At 43.8% G+C, this 20143-nt stretch overlaps 1 protein-coding gene across 3 annotated transcripts in view; it reads left to right on the forward strand.

Moving 5' to 3' along the window:
* The first annotated feature begins 11745 nt into the window (after nt 1–11745).
* camsap3 (calmodulin regulated spectrin-associated protein family, member 3) overlaps nt 11746–20143 on the forward strand; it is a 247829-nt gene continuing 239431 nt past the window's right edge. Inside the window, exon 1 of one of the 3 annotated variants that reach the window (XR_011883779.1) lies at nt 11746–12169. Coding sequence is in view for 1 of the 3 variants with exons in the window: in XM_072248341.1 (XP_072104442.1) it covers nt 12040–12169 (130 nt within the window). In the remaining 2 variants the exon portion in view is untranslated. The remainder of the gene's footprint in view (nt 12170–20143) is intronic. The other 2 variants (XM_072248341.1, XM_072248342.1) reach the window with 2 other exon arrangements.

Below are 20143 nucleotides of genomic sequence, written 5' to 3' on the forward strand. Positions count from 1 at the left end.
ACCGGAAGGAAAGTAAGGAACTGGTAGCAGTGTCACTGTGTCACAATTCCTAATGGCAACACAGACAGTAATTAGTGAGGCTATCACCAGAAAGAGGAGCAATCATGTTTGAGCCTTCACCGCTACTCAGTGAGAATGTGCCTGTTCTTATCCCCTTCATCTACCTGGCTTACTTCTGTTGCCCCAGTCACCAAATGCAACTCACCTCTGCTGTGATACCTCCAACTGTTCCCTTTCATGGTCCACTCTCCTCTCCTGTGAGGCTTCTTCTTCTTCAGCCCCTTACCTCTTCCACCTATCCCCTCCCAGCTTCTCACTTCATCCCCCATCCTCCACATACCCACCTTCCTTCCTCCTCACTTGGTCTCATCTATCACCTGCCAGCTTGTACTCCTTCCCCTCTGACCAACTTCTCATTTTTGGTTTCTGCTCCAATCCTGATGAAGGGTTTCTGCCCCAAACACCGACTCTTCATTACTTTCTATAGATGCTGCCTGACCTGTGGAGTTTCTCCAGCATTCTGTGTGTGTTGTTCTCATAAGTTCCACATTTTCTTTTTCCTCTGCCTCCTGACTTCCTTCCTCTCTGACCAAGATCTAATTCCACGTCCCTTGGGATTAATTCTCCCATGTCCCAACCTTTCAGATCCACCTACCATTTTATAACTCCTCAGCTGGATTATCGTTCACTCTCCATTTCTTCAGGGAGTGCCAATAAGCAATGGAATCTGTCCTTGGAACAACTCTCTAAGCCCAGATGTCACGCGGTGGTATCTGCTTGGAAATTGGAATATGTGCAATTTATCTTCTTAGCCTGTGCTATTATCTTAGAGTAGGAAGGCCACATCATTCAACACTTCCCTCGCAAAAGGTAGGGGTCTGTGTTTCATGATAAACTCTTTCTGATGCTTGGACACAGTGGTCCTGTTGCACTATTGTTCCCCCGACCTGTAACATCTAACGATTAGGTGCCAACTGTTCAACTTACTCCTCCCTGATCCTGACTGCAGTTCACATACCGCCAAAAGCTGATGTTAATCATGCCCTCGAGATATTGAACGTTGACATCACCAAACAAGAAACAGCCCACCGTAATGCCTTTTAAATCATAGTCAGGGACTTCAATCAGGCTTATTTGAGGAAGTATCTGCCCAATTAGTATCAACATGTAACCTGCCACACCAGTGGTCCCAACACACTCAACCACTGCTATACAATGATTAGGAATGCCTACCGTACCATGCTGGACTGCATTTCAGAACATCAGATCTCTTTGTTGTTCCTCTCCAATTTGTATTCTGGCAGAGGCTACAGAGCAAGGCTCCTGAGAGAAGGACAACAAAGAGGCGTTCAGGAGAGGCAGAGGAGCAGCTAAGTGATTGCTACAAATCAGTGGAATGGGATGTGTTGAAGGGCTCTGCTCAAGATGGCACCAGCGAACAAAGCTACCTCAGATGACATCTTCTAGGTAACCCACAAAACTGTTGCTTTTTATTTTAAGCGTGTTTCTGGTACTGTTGGAGCCAGTTTGAAGGTGTGTTTTCGGGCTGATTGAACGCCCTGGTGCTTTGCAGTCTCGAAGAAGATTCCAGAAGGCAAGCAATCTCAAGGCCAAGAAGCTTAAAAACCATGATCAACTCCATTTTTCACCAAACTCACCAATTAAAACATCAAGGGAGATTGAAACTCCGAGGCGAGTGCGGAAGGAGAGCAAGTGTTCAACACTATCTATCAGCCTCTGGCTCACTGTTGCCAAAGAAAGGTGTATGTATGTGACGGTCTCTCTCTCTCGCTGTTCATGAGGGAAGGCCTCTGCATTTGAATGGTCTCTCTCTCCCTCGATGCTGTCAAGGGATGGTACAGAAATTCTGGGTCTGAGGTTTATGGATTGGACTGTAGTTCATTTGGACTCTTTCAATCTTATGTTTTTATGTTCCGTGTCCGCCCATTCTTTCTGGTTGCCATTTGTGTGATTTGTTTGTTTTTGTGCATGGAGGGTTGATGCTCTTGTTGCCATTGCACAATTTGTTTTTTGGTCATGGATATTTAGTGTTTCTTTTCAAATAGGTTCAATTTGTACATTTAATGTCAGAGAAACATATACAATATACATCCTGGAATTCTTTTTCTTCACAGACATCCACAAAAACAGAGGAGTGCCCCAAAGGATGAATGACAGTTAAACATTAGAACCCCAAAGCCCCCCACCAGCTCCCCCCCCCATGCACAAGCAGCAGCAAGGCAATGAACCCCCCCCCCCCACCAGCAAGAAAGCATCGGCGCCCTCCACCGAGCACTCAAGCATGCAGCAAAGCATCAATAAAGACACAGACTTACGGTACCCCAGAGACTACCCGTTCTCCCGGTAATTCGACATACCACAGGCTCTCTCTCTCTCCCCCAATAAGGGAAAAAGAGATGTCCCTGTTCCACAGCGAGAGGGGAGACATAACAAACAACTCACTGATTTATAATGTTTAAAACTTGTTGCGTCGCTTTTCCCGAGCTCTGCGCCCAGCGAGTCAGCACCAGAAAGGCACAGTTCTCCGGACACACAACCCCGGCAGCTAACCCGCTGCTCCCGATGTTCTGTGTTCTCTCACGATGCTTCAGTCAGGGGCACTGGCCTAGAATCAGCCCATCTCCAGAGCCACGAAAATCCAGAACCCTGAAGGTGCACTCTCCTTCCAGGCCACGTCCTTGGGATATCAAAAAGCAGCCAGTCGTGAGGCCCTGAGAGCGGGTCACATTCCTGCAAAGGACCAAAATCCACGTGTAGCTCCAGGTCAGGGTCTTCAAAAGAAGCTTGAAAAGGGAAAAAAGAGACATCAAAGATAGAAATAGAGCTGTTTCCGAAGATGCGAGCAAAGGAGTTGCCGTTTAGCACCATCTTGACTTCACTCCATGGCTTCCATAGTTTTATTTGTTTCGTGGCTGTCTGAAGAAGACAAATCTCAGAGTTGTATACTGCATAAATACAGTACTTTGATATTAAAAGTACTTTGAACCTTGACTCATCAGAGGATCTGAATGAATATACCACAGTTGTCACTTTCTTTATAAAACCAGTCATTGATGATTATCTTTCCACAAAATCATACAGATTCTTCCTCAGCCAGAAGCCCCAGATAAATGATGAGATCTTCAGTCTGCTGAGGGCCAGGTCAGTGGCATTCAGGCCTGGCGACCGAGTAAAATACAAGAAAGATATCCAGGGACAGTCTCCGGAAAGCCATCTCATGTGCGAAGTGGCAATTCTGAACCAAACTTGAATCATTGAGAGATGCTTGATAGCTGTGCGCTTGATCGCCTTGCGACATAGGTGACAGCAAGGCTTCACTCCCAGATGAGCTCAATGCCTTCTGCGCTCGCTTTGACCATCAAAACATGGAGGAACCATCACAAACTCTCACAGCCCCTGATGATACTGTGATTTCAGTCTCTGAGGCCGATGTAATAGCACCCTTCAGGAATGTGAATACATGGAGAGCACCCGGCCCAGATAAGGTACTTAGTCGAATACTAAAGACCTGTGCTGATCAACTGGCTGGAGTGTTCAACAATATCTTAACCTCTCGCATAAGCAGTCTGATGTACCCACCTGCTTCAAGCAGGCTTCAGTTATACTTAATGGTGCCTAAGAAGAACATGGTAACTCGTCTCAATGATTATCGTCCAGTAGCACTTACATCCACTGTGGTGAAGTGCTTTGAGAGGTTTGTGATGAAACATATCAACTCCTGCCTGAGAAGTGACTTGGATCCGCTCCAGTTTACCTACTGGCACAACACGTCCACAGCAGATGCTGTGGTGAGAGGGGATTCATTAGTTAGGGGAACGGACAGGAGGTTCTGTGGGCAAGAACGAGATTCCCAGATGGTATGTCACCTCCCGAGACAGCTCAGATTGAATACTCTGCATTCTTAAGTGGGAGGGTGAACAGCCAGAAGTCCTGGTCCATGCAGGTATAATGACATGGGTAGGACGAGTGACGAGGTTCTGCATAGGGAGTTCAGGGAGTTAGGTGCTAAGTTAAAGGCAGGGCCTCCAAGGTTGTGATCTCAGGATTGCTACCTGTACCATGTGCTAGTGAGGCTAGAACTAGGAAGATTATAGAGAACACATGATAAGGAGTTGGTGAAGGAGGGAAGGCAGAAGATTTTTGGATCATTGGGCTCTCTTCCAGGGAAGACGGGACTCGTACAGAAGGGATGGTTTGCACCTGAACTGAGGGGGGGAAATAGCCTAGTGCGTAGGTCTGTTAATGCTGCACGGTGGAGTTTAAACTAGAGTTGCAGGGAGAAGGGCAGATGAACTTGCAGCACAGATGCAGATTGGCAGGTATGATGTCATCAGCATCACTGAATCATGCCTCAAAGAAGATTATAGCTGGGAGCTTAATGTCCAAGGATAGACATTATATCGAAAAGATAGGCAGGAAGGCAGAGGGGGAAGCATTGCTCTTTTGGTAAAAAATGAAATCAAGTCAGTAGAAAGAGGTGACATAGGGTCGGATGGTGTTGACTCATTTTGGATAGAGCTAAGGAACTGCAGGAGTAAAAAGACACTGATGGGAGTTGTATACAGACCCCCAAACAGAAGTAAGAATGTTGCCTACAAATTACAATGAAAGATAGAAATTATTCTTCTTCTACATGCAGAAACTGGAGCGGGTTCAAAGAAGGTTCATGAAAATGACTCCAGGATCTCCGGAGACCCAATCAGCGTCGGGAGCAGAGCCCTTCGAGGAGGTTACTCGCAGGTCAGCAAAGCTTGTATAAAAGGAGAGCTTCGTGGGCGTTTAGACATTCTGGAGGCCCAGTCAGCAGCAGGAACAGAGCACTGTGAAGTAAATAAAAATACAGAAGGGACAAGTGGGGTGGCCATTGTTGGGAGCAGGCCGGCAGTGAGAGTAGGAGCATCAGACTTTGACTGAAGAGGCTTCGATGAAATGAGGCTCAGGCCAAAGCAACAGGTTAGAAGATTTGGTCTTGGTTACCCATTGTACGGTGCAGGAAGGATGGTAGATATGGCAGTGGTGTGCTCCTCCTGTAGGATGTAGGCGTAGGATGTGGGAAGTCACCCTGATGACTACACCTACGGGAAGAGTAGCCAACTCCAGCTCATGAAAGACCACATTAACGAGCTGGAGCTGGAGGCAGATGAATTTAGGATCATCCGGGAGGCAGAGCAATTGATAGATCAGACTTCTGAGCAGGTGGCTACGCCCACAGTGCAGAATTCGGGGAGTAGACGGGTGAGGTAAAGCGAGAAGGAAGTCAGTATAGGGTCCCCCTGTGTCCATTCCCCGCAGCAACATTTATACCCCTGGACACCGCTGTGGGGGATGACCTATCTGGGCAAGGCAGCAGCAGCCAGACCAATGGCACTGTGGTCGGCCCTGAGCCGCAGAAGGGTAGGGTGAGCAATAGATAATAGACAATAGGTGCAGGAGTAGGCCATTCAGCCCTTTGAGCCAGCACCACCATTCACTGTGATCGTAGCTGATCATCCACAATCAGTACCCTTTTCCTGCCTTCTCCTCATATCCCTTCACTCCTCTATCTTTAAGATCTCTAGCTAACTCTTTCTTGAAAGAATCCAGAGAATTGGCCTCCACTGCCTTCTGAGGCAGAGCATTCCACAGAACCACAACCCTTTGTGTGAAAAAGTTTTTCCTCAACTCTGTTCTAAATTGTCTACCCCTTATTCTTAAACTGTGGCCTCTGGTTCTGGACTCCCCAACATCGGGAACGTGTTTCCTGCCTCTAGCATGTCCAATCCCTTAATAATCTTATATGTTTCAATCAGATCCCCTCTCATCCTTCTAACTTCCAGTGTATAGAAACCCAATCGCTCCAATCTTTCAACATATGATAGTCCCGCCATCCCGGGAATTAACCTTGTGAACCTACGCTGCATTCCCTCAATAGCTAGAATGTCCTTCCTCAAATTTGGAGACCAACACTGTACACAATACTCCAGGTGTGGTCTCACCAGGGCCCTGCACAACTGCAGAAGGACCTCTTTGCTCCTATACTCAACTCCCCTTGTTATGAAGGCCAACATGCCATTAGCTTTCTTCACTGCCTGCTGTACCTGCATGCTTACTTTCAGTGACTGATGAACAAGAACATCTAGATCTCGTTGTACTTCCCCTTTTCCTAACTTGACACTATTCAGATAGTAATCTGCCTTCCTGTTCTTGCCACCAAAGTGGATAACCTCACATTTATCCACATTAAACTGCATCTGCCATGCATCTGCCCACTCACCATAGACATAGACATAGGGGACTCAATAGTTAGGGAGACAGATAGGAGATACTGTGGCAGCAAAAGAGATGCCAGGATAGTGTGTTGCCTCCCGGGTGCTAGAGTCCAGAAAATCTCTGAGTGGTTGCAAAATATTCTTGAACGGAAGGGTGAGCAGCCAGAAGTTGTGGTACACGTTGGTACCAATGACATAGGCAGGAGAGGGGTAGAGGTCCTGTGCAGTAAGTTTAGGGAGTTAGGAAGGAGGCTGAAGAGCAGGACCTCCAAGGTGGCAATCTCCCGATTACTCCCAGTGCCATGAGCTAGGGAAGGTCAGAACAGGAAGATAGCGCAGATGAATGAGTGGCTGAGAAGATGGTGCAGGAGGTAGGGTTTCAAGTTCTCGGATTATTGGAACCTTTTCTAGGGAAGGGGTGACCTGTACAAGTGGGACGGGTTGCACCTGAACTGGAGGGGACCCAATATCCTGGGAGGGAGATTTACAAATGCTGTTAGGGAGGGTTTAAGCTAGATTTGCAGTGGGGGTGGGGGGGATGGGATCTGAAATGAAGAGGCAGAGGATGGGGCAGTTGGCGCACAAGTAGAGACAGCTTGTAGGGAGTTTGTGTGGAAGGATAAGCAGATGATAGAGAAAGATGCACTCAGCCAGATGGTTTGAATCATTGTCTAATGGATCATTGCGGGTGGAAGTCAGAAACAGGAAGGGGACAATAACTCTATTGGGTGTTTTTATAGACCCTCCCCCAATAGTAACAGAGATATTGAGGAGCAGATAGGAAGGCAGATTCTGGAATAGTGCAACAATAATAGGGTTGTTGTGATGGGTCATTTTAACTTTCCTAACATTGACTGGCATTTCCTTAGAGCAAGGGGTTTAGATGGGATGGAGTTTGTTAAGTGTGTTCAGGAAGGTTTTCTGATTTAATATGTATATAAGCCAACTAGAGGAGAGGCTGTACTTGATCTGACGTTGGGAAATGAACCTGGTCAGGTGTCAGATCTCTTGGTGGGAGAGCATTTTGAAGGTAGTGATCACAACTCTATCTCCTTTACCATAGCATTGGAGAAGGATAGGAGCAAACAATTTTGGGAAAATATTTAACTGGGGTAAGGGGAAATATGACACTATTAGGCAGGAACTTGGGAACATAAATTGGGAGCAGGTGTTCTCAGGGAAATGCACAACAGAAATGTGGCAAATATTAAGAGAACATTTGCATGGCATTCTGCATAGGTATGTTCCATCGAGGCAGGGAAAGGATGGTAGGGTAAAAGAACCATGGTGTACAAAGGATGTAGAAAATCTAGTTAAGAGGAAAAGAAAAGCTTACGAAAGGTTTAAGAAACTAGGTACTGACAGAGCTCTGTCAGGAAGGAGCTCAAGAATGAAGTTAGGAGAGCTAGAAGAGGCCATGACAAGGCCTTGGCCAGCAGGATTAAGGAAAACCCCAAGGCATTCTACAAGTATGTGAAGAGCAAGAGAATGAGCCGTGTGTGAATAGGACCAATCAGGAGCGATATGGATATGTGTGCACGGAGTCGGAGGAGGAAGCGGAGGTACTTAATGAACACTTTGCTTCAGTATTCACTGGTGAAAAGGACCTTGGCGATTGTGGGATGATTTATAGTGGACTGAAATGCTTGAGCGTATAGGCATTAAGAAAGAGGACGTGCTGGAGCTGCTGAGAGATATTAATTTAGATAAATTAATGGGACCGGACAAGATATACCCCAGGCTACTGTGGGAAGTGAGGGAGGAGATTGCTGAGCCTCTGGCGATGATCCTTGCATCATCATTAGGGATGGGAGAAGTACCAGAAGATTGGAAGGTTGCAAACATTGTTCCCTTGTTCAAGAAAGGAAGTAGAGATAACCCATGAAATTATAGACCAGTGAGTCTTACTTCAGTGGTGGGCAAGTTTTTGGAGAAGATCCTGAGAGGCATGAATTATGAGCATTGATTGGGATAGTCAGCATGGCTTTGTCAAGTGCAGGTCATACCTTATGAACCTGATTGAATTCTGTGAGGATGTAACAAAATACATTAATGAAGGTAGAGCAGTGGATGTAGTGTATATGGATTTCAGTAAGGCATTTGATAAGGTTCCCCATGCAAGGCTCATTCAGAAAGTAATGAGGCATGAGATCTAAGGAGACTGTGCTTTGTGGATCCAGAATTGGCTTGCCCACAGAAGGCAAAGGGTGGTTGTAGATGGTTCATATTCTGCATGGAGGACGGTGACCAGTGGTGTTCCACAGGGATCTGTTCTGGGACCCCTCCGCTTTGTGATTTTTATAAATTACCTGGATGAGGAAGTAGAAGGGTGGGTAAATAAGTTTACTGATGACACAAAAGTTGGGGGTGTTGTGGATAGTCTGGAAGGTTGTCAAAGGTTACAGTGGGATATCGATAGGATGCAGAACTGGGCTGAGAAATGGCAAATGGAGTTCAACCCAGATAAGTGTGAAGTGGTTCATTTCAGTAGGTCAAATTTGAAGACAGAATATATTATTAATGGTAAGGCTCTTGGCAGTGTGGAGGATCAGCAAGATCACCACAGGACACTCAAAGCTGCTGCACAGGTTGACAGTGTTGTTAAGAAGGCATATACTGTGTTGGCCTTCATCAACCGTGGGATTGAGTTCAAGAGCCAAAAGGTAATGTTACAGATATATAAGAACTTAGTCAGACCCCACTTGGAGTATTGTGTTCAGTTCTGGTCACCTCACTACAGGAAGAATGTGGATACTATAGAGAGAATGCAGAGGAGATTTACAAAGATGTTGCCTGGACTGGAGAGCATGCCTTATGAGAATAGGTTGAGTGAACTTGGCCTTTTCTCCTTGGAGTGATGGGAGATGAGAGGAGACCTGATAGAGGCGGATAAGATGATAAGGGGCATTGATTGTGTGGATAGCCAGAGGTTTTTTCCCAGGGCTGAAATGGCTAACATGACGGGGCACAGTTTTAAGGTGCTGGGAAGTAGGTACAAGGAGGATGTCAGAGGTAAGTTTCTCACACAGAGAGCTGTGGGTGTGTGGAGTGCACTGCCTGCGACGGTGGTAGACGATACAATAGCAACACTCACAACACGCCAGAGGAACTCAGCAGGTCGGGCAGCATCCATGGAAACGATCAGTCAACGTTTCGGGCTGGAACCCTTCATCGGGATCTGCAGAGTATTTTGTGTTTAGGATACAATAGGGTCTTTTAAGAGAGTCTTAGATAGGTACATGGAGCTTAGAAAAATAGAGGGCTATGTGGTAGGGAAATTATAGGTGTTTCTAAAGTAGGTTACATGTTTGGCATAACATTGTGGGCCGAAGGGCCTGTACTGTGCTGTAAATTTCTTTGTTCTATGTTCTGTGAATGGCTTGTCATATGAAGAATGTTTGATGGCTCTGGGCCTAAATTCACAGGAATTCAGAAGAAACCTCATTGAAGCTATTGAATGGTGAAAGGCCTTGATAGTGTGGATGTGGAGAGGATGTTTCCAATGGTGGGAGAATCTAAGACCAGAGGACACAGCCTCAGAAGAGAAGGGTGCCTTTTTAGAACAGAGATGAGGAGGTATTTCTTTAGGCAGAGAGTGGTGAATCTGTGGAATTCTTTTATATATTTAATGAAGAGGTTGATAGATTCTTGACTAGTCAAGGCACGAAGGGATACAAGGAGAAGCCAGGAGATTGGGGCTGAGAGGAAAATTGTGTCAGCCATGCTGAAATGGTGGAGCAGACCTGATGGTCCTGCATAGGTAAAATGGAAGGTTATGGGCCAAAAGTAGGCAGCTAGAACTAGCAGGGAGGATGTTATAGTAGACATGACCAGCGGGCCATAGGGCTTGTTTTGGTGTTGTAGTATTGTATGACAGGGGTGTATGGGGTGTCAGGGAGGGGTAGCACCTCTGGTGGGGGAACATGTCAATGATGGATGAACAACAACAATTGTATGACAAGTCAGTCAGCAGCTGTGGAGAGAGGAGTGGTGACCTCCAAGTAGATTCCGGAGTAACTTCCAAACTGAGAATGTGAAGGACACACAGGGATACGGGGGGAAAACTAAAGTAACTATCTGGATGACTACCAACCGGTTGCACTCACATCTACTTGATGAAGTGTTTTGAGGGGCTGGTCGTGGCGAGAATCAATTACTGCCGAAGCAAGGACCTGGAACCACAACAATTTGCTGATTGCCACGGTAGGTTTACAGCAGATGAAAACTTATAGGTTCTCCACAGGTTTGGATCACCAGCCAATAGCAATAGTTATGTCAGGCTGCTGCTTACTGATTACAGTTCAGCATTCAACACCATCATACCCTCGATCAACAAGCTCCAAAACTTGACCCTCTGTACCTCCCTCTGCAACTGGAGCCTTGAAGTCCCCATCAGGAGACTGGTCAGTGCAGATGAGAAATAACATTCTTCCTTACTGACAATCAACACTGGTGCACCTCAAGGATGCCTGCTTCTCTACTCTCTTTATGAGGAGGTGTACCAGAGTGAGATAAATCAGCTTGGTGAGTGGTGAGAACACAACAACAATAAATGTCAGTAAGACCAAGGAAAGGGAAGTTGAGGGAACGCACAGCAATCCCCTTCAAAGGCTCAGCTGATTCAAGTTCTTGGGTGTCAAAATCTCTGAAGATCTATCCTGGCTCCAGCATATTGATGCAATTACAAAGAAGGCATGACTACAGGGATATTTCACTAGGAGTTTGAAGAGACTTGGTGTGTCACTGAAGACATTAGCAAATTTCTATAGTCTACTATTCTAACTGGTTGCATCGCCATCTGGTATGGTGGGGCCACTGCAGAGAACTGGAAAAAACTGCGGAAATTTGTAAACTCACCCAGGTCTATCATGGGCACTCGCCTCCCCAGCTTTGAGGACATCTTCAAGGAGCTGTGCCTCAAAAAGGCAGCACCTGCCATTAAGGACAACCATCACCCATCACCCTCTTCTCATTGCTACCATCAAGGAGGAGGTACAGGAGCCTGAAGACACACAGTCAGTGTTTTAGGAAGATCACCATGAGATTTCTGAATGGACAATGAGCCGATGAGCACCACCCCACTAATTTTCTCTCTTTTTTGCTACATTTATTTGTTTTTTCTATGTACATTTCTTATTGTAATTTGTAGGTTTTGTAATATATTGCATTGTACTGCTGCCGCAAAACAACATATTTCACGACATATGCCAGTAATATTCTGAGCCAAATTTGACGAGTTTTTTTTGTTTCCAGTGCAATTAGATTTATTACCCTCGTGGTCTGAAACCGGGCATTGAGCTTTCAAGTAATTCATGACCAAGTAGGCACATTGTTTCTTTGAGAGTGACCAGGTTAATCATTCAACGAGAGTGCAGAGGCACACAATAAGCAGGCGGCTGACTGTGAATCAGCCGGGAAGTGGCCGGCTGCCGGTTGTTCAGCGAATGCGGAGGTGACGGGGATCCGGGAGAGAGTTCCTCTAGATGGAGCTGTCTGTGAGCGCACAGAAACACCTGAGCCCATTAGAAAGAAAATGACGAGCGAAGGCGCAGCCCACTCTCCGCTGTGAGTCAGCGCAGTACCTGCGCCCGAAGCCGGGGGCAAGCGGGAGGGAGGGAGGCTGGCTGCTGAATGAAGGCGCTCTGACTGTTATGGTCTAACAGGCGTGTGGGGAAGAGCAGCTTCAAGCAAAACCCGCGGCGGAGTGGGACACTCGCTTCTAGTGCTCTGTTTTCACCGACGCTGCGGATGGCCCCTTTCTCCTCCTGCTATGGTAGACGTGGGTGAAATGAGGAAGACTTTCCTCGTCCCGGAGATCAAACCTTTGGATCATTACGATTTCTACAGGGCGAAAATCGCCGGGAGCCTGTCGTGGCTGATAGCGCGATCCTACGGATCAGGTACAGAGTGAAGCCCCTATTGTCTGCTAATATTGCAAAGGCTCTCTCTCTCTCTCTCTCCCCCCCTCATTTTTTGTGTGTATGAAAGGGAATGCGCAACCGGAAGATGTCTCATTAAAACTAGCCAACGGCATTGAACCTGTTTTGCAATGTGAATCTCCTGGAACGGATTGAAAGCGTAGGCGCGTTGTACCCCGAACCTCAATTCTTCAATGCCGTTTGCCTGTGTCGAGCCGTCGATGTATCAGGGACCCGGTTCCTGTTAATTCAATGAATTTATCGTTGCTGTGAGGCATTGTGTTACAATGGACCCAAGACCTGGGTTTCTTAAGAAAACCCACTCACTGCAAGATGTTTTTCTTTAACCGAACGGCAAACGTGTTTTGCTTAGCGACGTGTTAAAGGCCCCAGTGCGTTTCTGTTAATTCATTAAGAGCGATTAAGGAACCCTAGGCCGGATCCGCATTTTTAATCCGGCTGGGGTTATTTTTTTCTGAAGTCAAATGCCCTTTCACACCAGGGGAAAATGGTTTGCTTCAGACACGAGACCCCGGTGCTCAGTGATCAGAGGAAGATAATCGGGATTCAACGGGACGGGGATGGGAGCCTTGACAATGTCAGTGAAACTGACAGGTCGCACTCGCTGGGCGAGCGCTATTGTGGCTTCCATGCGGTTTACTTGGTGAAGGTGGTGTACATTAACTATTTTAATCCTGGTTTGGTGAAGGTGGTGTACATTAACTATTTTAATCTTGGTTTGGAGACATTTTCTATCGACACGCCCCCTCCCATCCCCGTGACATCACCATATTGTTAACCCATCACGTGTAAATTATTGTTTGACCGTGACTCAAGGGGGTGAGGACAATTAACGCTTTCTACTCCTGGCGAGAGACAAACTAACCAGTCGCTTTGTTAAATTTTAAGATTAGTTCCAAATACTTATCCTTCAAAAATACTCTACAGGCCATATCGTAGTGTTTGGATAACCTGAGCCATGAGAGGGTTTCGAACAGAAAGGCGTTGGATGCAGTTGTATGTTGGTCACAGGGCCAGTAAATTTGATTGTGCATTTTATCGCTTCCGGCTTGTGTTAAAACCCACGGCGTTTAAGTTGGGGACAGTAAGCAAGTCAGCTGATTGAGTATGGTTGTATCTCCAACACTGGGAAGGGTGAGGATATTTTATTCAAATTAAGTTTATTATCATGTCACCATGTACTTCAACCTTGAGATTAGTTTTCTTACAGACATTTACAGAGAGAGAAACACAATTGGAATTTATGAAAGACTACACATAAAGACTGACAAACAACCCATGTGTAAAAGACAAATTGTGCAAATAAGGATAAGAATAGGTATTGTTTTGCAATATTTCTGTACATTAGTTTGGCAGAAGTTGGTGATCTCATGGTGATCCTACTATAAACCGGAGGCCAAATGCCGTCTCTCCTTTAGTTATCATACAAGTCTCTGTGTTCTATTTAACGGTCATATTTAACACATTACAAACCAGGTGATAAATCAATATTTTATTGTATATTTATAGGGAATAGTTGAATATCAGCTCTCCAATGAGTCATGGGATCTGGGAATTGGAGGAACAATGGAAGGAGGACATTTGGCCCATTAATTTTGTACCTAGCCCTAAAAGAACAGGGCACCCATCTGTACTGCGTTTGCAGCCCCTCAAGTCTCAGCTCTTGCAGAAATGTTTAAATGTGGTGGGAGTTTCTGTCTCTCTCAGTCTACTTTTAAGGACCAAGGATTAACTTTTTATACACTGAATGCAACAAAAGCAACAACGTTCAACAATTATACAGAATAAAAAATAAAATATTTAGTACAGGTATGGAAAAAGTGCACAAATGCACAAATAGCAGCATGTATTTGCAATTTAAACAGTATTGTAAAAGTAGTTTAAAATGCTTACAGTGCACTGCACAGGGGTAACAGAGAGGGGTGAAGGTGAGCTAACTAGAATTGTTGATCAGGTTAACTGCCTGGGGTGGGAGACACACTTTTAAAATGGTATGAAGCATTTGTTTTACTAGCTCACTGTGTTTACAGTGAAGTGACTGAGGTAATAGAGGAAGGCAATGTTTCTGATTCTCCCCAATAATTTGGGTGAAAATACAGTATATTTCCCCATCTCTTCTCTCACCCTTTTTATAAATAACTTCAAATACATGCCTTCTGTTTCTTGACGTGCCCCAATAAGAGAATTGTGTCCTTTTGATTTGACTCTGTCCAGGCCCCTGGTAATTCCATCTACTTGCTCAATGTGGATTACTGTAAGGTAATCAGTTGTTCTAGTTGAATGATGGGGCAATATTACATGTTTTAGTCATCATTCTGACAGAGTCCCTCAATGCACATTTGCCAGACCTTTTTGTGATAATTAATCTGTAATTAAGATGCTTGTTAATACCCAGCACCCTGAGCTTTCACGCTTGTTCATTACCTGTACAATTCCTAGCAGTTACTTGCCTAGAGACATGTAAATATGCCTTTGGCCATGCTGACCTTGTCTTCTGTCTAGTCTCTTCTATCTGCAGCCTAGGTCACTTTGACAGTACCTCCACCACCTAGATGACAAGGACAGGGCCATGGGTATCCTAACCTGCAGATTCTCCCCTCAGTGACATTCTGTCCTTATTTGGAAATGTATCCGTGTAGTTTCATTGTGATTGAGTCTGTATCCTTGAGCTCATTAATCAGAATCAGGTTTATTATATTGGCAGATGTCGTGAAATTTGTTGTTTTGTGGCAGCAGTAGAGTGCGGGCAAATAAATTACAATGTTACAGTGAAATAAATACAGTAACTTGTGCAAAAGAGGAATAGTGAGGTCGTGTTTGTGGACGGTTCAAAAAATCTGATGGCAGAAAGGAGTTTTGTGCTGGAGTGTGTGGCAACACTTGTGGGCTGCCCCCAGCACATTCTTGGACTGTGTTGTTGTTAATGCAAAAGACACATTTCAGTGCAGGTGATAAATAAATGAGTCAATATTCCTAAATCATTGAGTGTGGGTCTTCAGCTCTCGTACTTCCTCGCTGGTAATGAGAAGAGGGTTCAGGGATGCATGAGGCACCACCTTCTGAAAATGTCTCTGATGGCTGGGATTACAGTGGCTCGAGAAACTGGATAAATGCCTATTTGAGTTATTAAGGATAGGCACAAAATGTCAGCTTGCCTGGAAGTTGCGGAATTTATACCTACCGAAGAGGTGGCATTTTTGACAAGGAAAAGTGGACAAATAGACCAGTGCGTTCTTTTCGATATTCATTACAAGTTGCGGCTTTAACCAATGATTGAACTGGGAATAAGGATGGTTATAATTATCTGAATAGATCTGAGTGCCTACAGAGTAGGATTGTATGTACAAATGGTTAAGCACCAGCCGTTGATGGCAGTCAGTACTACTCGAGTACTTGCGCTGGGGAATAATTTTTGAGCTTCACCAACTTGGTGGTTACAGAGCCGAATGCATGTGAGATGGAACTAATGAGTTGCAACTGGTTACAAGGATCTGTGATCGAGGAAGGGAACTGGATTAATGTCAGACGATGCTCAAGGCTGTGAACAGGAAATGGTTGGGCTGATGTTCAGGAAGTTTGTATTTTAATAGACCGAAGAATTTGGATGAAGAGGGATATGCACTCTTTTCATTACTACCATTGGGTGGGAGGTGCAGGAGCCTGAAGACCCACCAACTTTCCTCTTCACCTGGTTTCACCTATCACATGCCAGCTTGTGCTCCTTCCTCTCCCACCCCCATCTTATTCTGGCTTCTGCCCTCTTTCCTTTTCAGTCCTGATGAGGGATCTCGGCCTGGACCAGATTGCCTAACTTCACTCAGCCCAACATTGATGTCCCATCTGATTCCACAAACTATGGACTCTACAACTCCTGTTCTCAATATTACTTATTATCTATTATTATTGTGTTACTTTTTGTATTGATACACTTTGTTGTCTTTTGCACATTGGTTGTTTGTCTGTCTTTTTGTGTATTTCTTTCATTGATTCTATTCTGTTTCTTTGTATTTGTTGCGAATGCCTGCACAAAGATGAATCTCAGCTGGGTATATGGTGCCATATATGTACTTTGAAAATAAATTTACTTTGAACGTTGAAAGTCTCTGGATTTCCAGAATGTGCAGAATCTCTTGTGTTTATGTTTTAGGAACAGCCTCTTCTCCTGTGCCATGAGATTTCTGAATGGTCCATGAACACAAGCTAATTTTTCTTCTTTTGAACTATTTATTGTTTGTAATTTGTAGGTTTTAAATCTTGCGCTGCACTGCTGTTGCAGAACAGTTTCCCCCGGGATCAATAAAGTATGACTATGAACACATTTCACACTGTACAATAGTGATAAACTGATTGCTTTGTGATTAAGTTTTAATACAAGAACATGACCTGTTCTGTTTTTTTTAATCAAAGTATGTCATTGTTTTGAACACAAGAGGTTGTGCAGGTGCTGGAAATCCAGAGTAACACAGGCAAAATGCTGGAAGAACTCAGCAGGTCAGTCAGCAGCTATGGAGAGATTTGGGTGTGTCACCTCTGAATTTTACCTCTTTGCAATAACTGAATAAAGATTGCGATCATGTACAAACCTAGTTATTAAAACTAGCTGAAATTGACGGCTGGAGTTGAGGAAATTTGGGTAGAAAAGAACAGCAAATGGAATTCTGACAGGCGATCTTGCGTTTGGAGAACCAGGATGAACCATATCCGATCGATTGACAAGCGAGAAAATCTGCAGATACTGGAAATCCAAGCAACACACGCAAAATGCTGGAGGAACTCAGCAGGCCAGGCAGCATCTATGGAAAAGAATACAGTTGACGTTTTGGGCCGAGACCCTTCATTGTGCCTCCCATGTGCGGAGGACTCTCCCTCTCTCTCTTTTGGCGCGAGCTTTCATGTGTACTTGTGTATATCTTGGCGGACCTGATTCTTCGCTCCCACTCTGTAAGTTGTCTAACGTGTACCATTATTAACGTTTAAAAAAAACAGAAAAAGCATTTAATCATTATACTCCATTGTTGTTCCTGCTCTGTGCATACATAACTTTTGATGACGAGGATGGGGTTCGAACCCACGTATGCAAGGTACACACAGGCAAGGGAGCTCAATCTTTCCTCATTGGTACAATGAATGGGAAGAGCTTGAAGAGATTTAAGCACAAAAGGACCTTTGGACTACATATGTCCAGATCCTGGGAAAGTAGTAGGACAGGCCAATAAACTATTTAATGAGACGGATGGAATGTTTAGTTTTACTGGCTGAGTATGTCACCCTCTTCCCTTCAGTATTTTGAGGCTGTGCCCTCCAGTCCTAGGTTCTTCCACTATTGGAAATATCCTCTGCATGTCCACTCTAGTGGCCTTTCAATACTTGGTAGTTTTCAATAAGATCCCTCCTTATTCTAAACTCCAGTGAGTACAGGCCCAGAGTTATTAAACATTCCCCTTGTGTTAACCATGTCTTTTCTGAGGTCACTCTCATAAACATCTTCTGGGCCTTCTCCAATGACAGCACATACTTCCTTCAATTATGGGATCCAAAACTGCTGATAGTATTCCAGTTGAGGTCTGATGAATGCTTTATAAAATCTCAGCATTAGATCCTTGCTTTTATATTTTAGTACTCTTGAAATGATTGTTAATGTTGTATTTGCCTTCCTTACTTCTTGCTCAACCTGCAAATTAACCTTTGTTGACCCAAGTCCCTTTCTACTACCAATTTCTGGATTTGCTCCTTGTTTACAAAATAGTCAATTCCTTTATTCCTTCTACCATTTCTTTGAGTAATATTGTAAATGTATTGTTTGATTAAGTATCCTTATTCATTTAAATAATTATAGGTTATGTATAAAAATACATGAAATGCATACATTAAGACTCTACATAAGTGTGCACCTCACTAAAAGTAAAAATGAACTGAGAAATATTCTCCTGGGTTCCCGTCTTTTTCTTGAAATGAGTTTTGTGGTTTGGAGATACAAAACGTAAGTGGCATTAAGGAAGTTTTAATTCAATCTGAGATGCCGAGGCGCAGCGAGTCGTTCCACTTTTGAAAAAAGCACGGCTAGACATTTGAATTTAAAACAGAACTTTGAGGCATTCAAGTTTTTTAAAAAAGTGCACCACGGCATGTTTTTTCGGAAAGGAGAGAGAGAGAAAATGTTTTTTTTTAAAAGGAAGAAAATGGAAGAAATCATGGGTTTGTAAACAGTTAACATTACGTTATAATAACACTGGACAACAATTTTTTTCCCAAAACTTTTGCTTACTCTGAATTTTTTTCATTAGCGATAGATCGCCTGAAGCTGAACACAAATATAATTTCAGAGTACTCATATGATGTAGGTATTTGGAGAAACAAGAAACTAACTTTTATTGAATATAATGTGCTTAATTGCATAATAGTGCTGACGCTTTGCAATAGTTCAACTAAGCTAAAACTGTTTTGTTGATGGTTTTCATTTTGTACTTAGTGTCTGAGGCTTCTCGCTTAATTGTCCAACAATAATCAGCCAGGAATGATGGATTCCAGTTGCTCTGACACCGTTTCTCCATGACCGCAATGTCCTAGTGAAACCTTTCGCTGTAGTCATCGCTGGCCGTGCCAAGATTTGCAGCAAAGTCTAAATGGGAATGCAGAAAATGAATCTTTTAGTGACGTGCTTTTATGCTTAAAGCATATTGTCAATCAACTGCATGTAGTTTGGTGCTGTGTAGCTGCCAAGAAAATTTCAAACAACATTCTTTTCCATGCAATGATATTTTTTTCCTCTCTAGTCTCACTGGAAGTTCTTCAAATTGCCAGTCATTGATGACCTGTTTGATTTGTGAACCAACAAAAATGTCTTCGTTTATCTTGCATCTGTTATTCTGACTTGAACTATGAATTGAAATAACAAATATTGGCGATTTGGTTTTTAAAATTTTTTGAAAATGGTGCATGCTAGGGAAATTTCATGGTGATTTTCATGATCGGCAGCCCAAAATCCATAAGTATTCGGGAATCAAAATCCTTGTTGTCTAGTGTAATTGTAAATAAAAAGAGAGAGCAGAAATGGCTGGCTACATTGGAAAGATAAAACATGTTCAATTGCATGAGATAACTGGCTGCTGTATACAGAACAAATTGAGCAGTATTCTTAAAGCAAATGGAATAGGTGATGAGAAGCAAGTGCCACTTTTGCTGAATGCACTGGATTGAAAGGCAAACAGTTTACTTAGAAGTTTAACTGCTCCAACCAAACCAGACAAAATGAGCTTTGCTGATATCATGAGAGTAACGCAGGAATATTTAGAACTGAAGCTGTTGATGATTGCAGAACGTTTTAGGTTTCATAAGTGGAATCAAAAGGAAGGGGAGTCCACTTCAGCTTATAGTTGCAAGAAAAAGTTTGTGAACCCTTTGCTATTACCTGGTTTTCTGCATTAATAAGTCATAAAATGTGGTTTAATCTTCATCTAAGTCACAATAATAGACAAACACAATCTGCTGTAATTAATAACACAAAAACAATTTTACTTTTCATGTATTTATTGGACACGTTATTTAATCATTCACAGACTAGGCTAGAAAAAGTATGTGAACCTTTGTATTTAATAACTGGTAAAACTTCTTTTAGCAGCAATCATCTCCACCAAATGTTTCCTCTAGCTGCTGATCAGACTTGCACAATGGCGAGGAAGAATTGTAAACCATTCCTCCATACAAAACTGTTTCAGTTCTTCGATATTTCTGTGATACCTTGTATGAACAGCCCCCTTCAGATCATGCCACAGCATCTCAATTAGGTTGAGGTCTGGACTCTGACTTAACCATTTTCAAAACAGAAATTTTCTTAATTTTAAACCTTTTCTGTTGTTGTTTTACTCTCGTTTCAGGTCATTGTTTTGTTGCATCATCCAACTTCTATTAAGCTTCAGGTGACAGATCGCTCCCCTG

This window comes from Mobula birostris, chromosome 32, assembly GCF_030028105.1.
Source record: "Mobula birostris isolate sMobBir1 chromosome 32, sMobBir1.hap1, whole genome shotgun sequence".
NCBI lineage: Eukaryota > Metazoa > Chordata > Chondrichthyes > Myliobatiformes > Myliobatidae > Mobula > Mobula birostris.